This window comes from Neophocaena asiaeorientalis, unplaced genomic scaffold (genome assembly GCF_003031525.2).
Source record: "Neophocaena asiaeorientalis asiaeorientalis breed wild unplaced genomic scaffold, Neophocaena_asiaeorientalis_V1.1 scaffold694, whole genome shotgun sequence".
Lineage (NCBI taxonomy): Eukaryota > Metazoa > Chordata > Mammalia > Artiodactyla > Phocoenidae > Neophocaena > Neophocaena asiaeorientalis.
Genome location: NW_020174226.1, coordinates 178,751 through 179,923, shown reverse-complemented (window position 1 = coordinate 179,923; position 1,173 = coordinate 178,751). Strand labels below are relative to the sequence as shown.

At 63.8% G+C, this 1,173-nt stretch overlaps 1 protein-coding gene across 1 annotated transcript in view; it reads right to left on the bottom strand.

Moving 5' to 3' along the window:
- Positions 1–1,173, bottom strand: part of EPS8L1 (EPS8 signaling adaptor L1) — an 11,472-nt gene continuing 10,299 nt past the window's right edge. Inside the window, exons 18-21 of the mRNA XM_024755174.1 lie at positions 1,066–1,135; positions 692–881; positions 473–605; positions 1–378 (exon numbers count right to left, since the gene is read on the bottom strand). Of these exons, the coding sequence (XP_024610942.1) occupies positions 292–378; positions 473–605; positions 692–881; positions 1,066–1,135 (480 nt within the window). The 3' untranslated portion in view covers positions 1–291. The remainder of the gene's footprint in view (positions 379–472; positions 606–691; positions 882–1,065; positions 1,136–1,173) is intronic.

Here is a 1,173-nt window from a genome sequence, read left to right as displayed (position 1 = left end):
TTGACATCGCCTGCTAAGAGGAGGCTGTTTATAGACTGGGTAGCATTATCACAATACACAGGGCTCCCGAGCGCAAGCACTTGCCCTAAATTGTCTCAGTGCCCGTTCTCGGCCAATACGAGAGCACTTCTCAGGAGACTCCATTAAGGACGGGCCGATTTATCTAACCGGACGGGCTGGAACAGGTCGGCGATCCCTGGAGGGATCTACTTCCGTTGGTGGGGGCAGTCTGCAGAGTCCGTTCTCCCGCGGGGCTGCTTCCTGGAAACTTAGCGGAGGGGCGGGGAAGGATCAAATGACTTCCGTTTCCACCTCGTCTTCCATCCTCTTCTTTTGCTTCTTCATTACCGCCTCCAGCTCTGACACTTTCTCTTTGTCCTGGAGTGGGGGTGGTGGTGGAAAATCAGGACCTTGGAGGCAGAGACCTCAGCGCCCTCCCCAGTCCGGGCTCGGGGACGAGCGCCCGCCTCACCTCCAGCAGCGAGCGCTGCACTGTGATCTGGCTGTACACGCGCGCCCCCTCCTCGGGGCTCAGCGCCCGAAACTTATCTTTCTGCAGCGAGAATAGCTGCGCGCCGCTCAGTGCGCCTAGCGCGGCCACGGTCCTGAGCAGGGGCATCCAGGGCACAGTCAGGCCTGTTGGCCAATCACGGCTCAAGCCTTTCCCCTAGCCGGCACCTGCCACACTCACCCTGAACTAAAGCCCTTGCCCTGCAGCCAGGCGCGGACCTCCGAAGCGTTGGAGCGCGGGCTGAGCTGCGGCTCCGGGGCGCGGGGCTCCGGGGTGCGGGGCCCCGGGGCTGCGCGGCTGGGGCCCGTGAGGCCCTGGGCCAGGCGTGCCTGCAGCTCCTCGTTGATGCTGAGCATCTGGGAGAATTTCTCTGCAGGCGGGAAACCGGGAGGGAGGGGGGACTCAGGGCGAAGGGCCCTGGGCTCAGAGGGTCGGGGACCTCCAGCGTCCTCGTGATGGGTCGGGACTCCGTTTACTCTTTCTGAGCCTCGGTTTCTCTGCCTGGAAAGCGAGGACAAGGACCGCTCCTTCGAAGGGGTGCCCCCACCACTCACCCTTCTTGCCGGAGTCCAAGTTGTTGAGGCTCTCGCAGCTGTCCCTGGGAGACCGAGACGGAGCCGGAGCCTGGGTCCGCGCTGGTCGGGCACCGGGAGCTGGAGCCA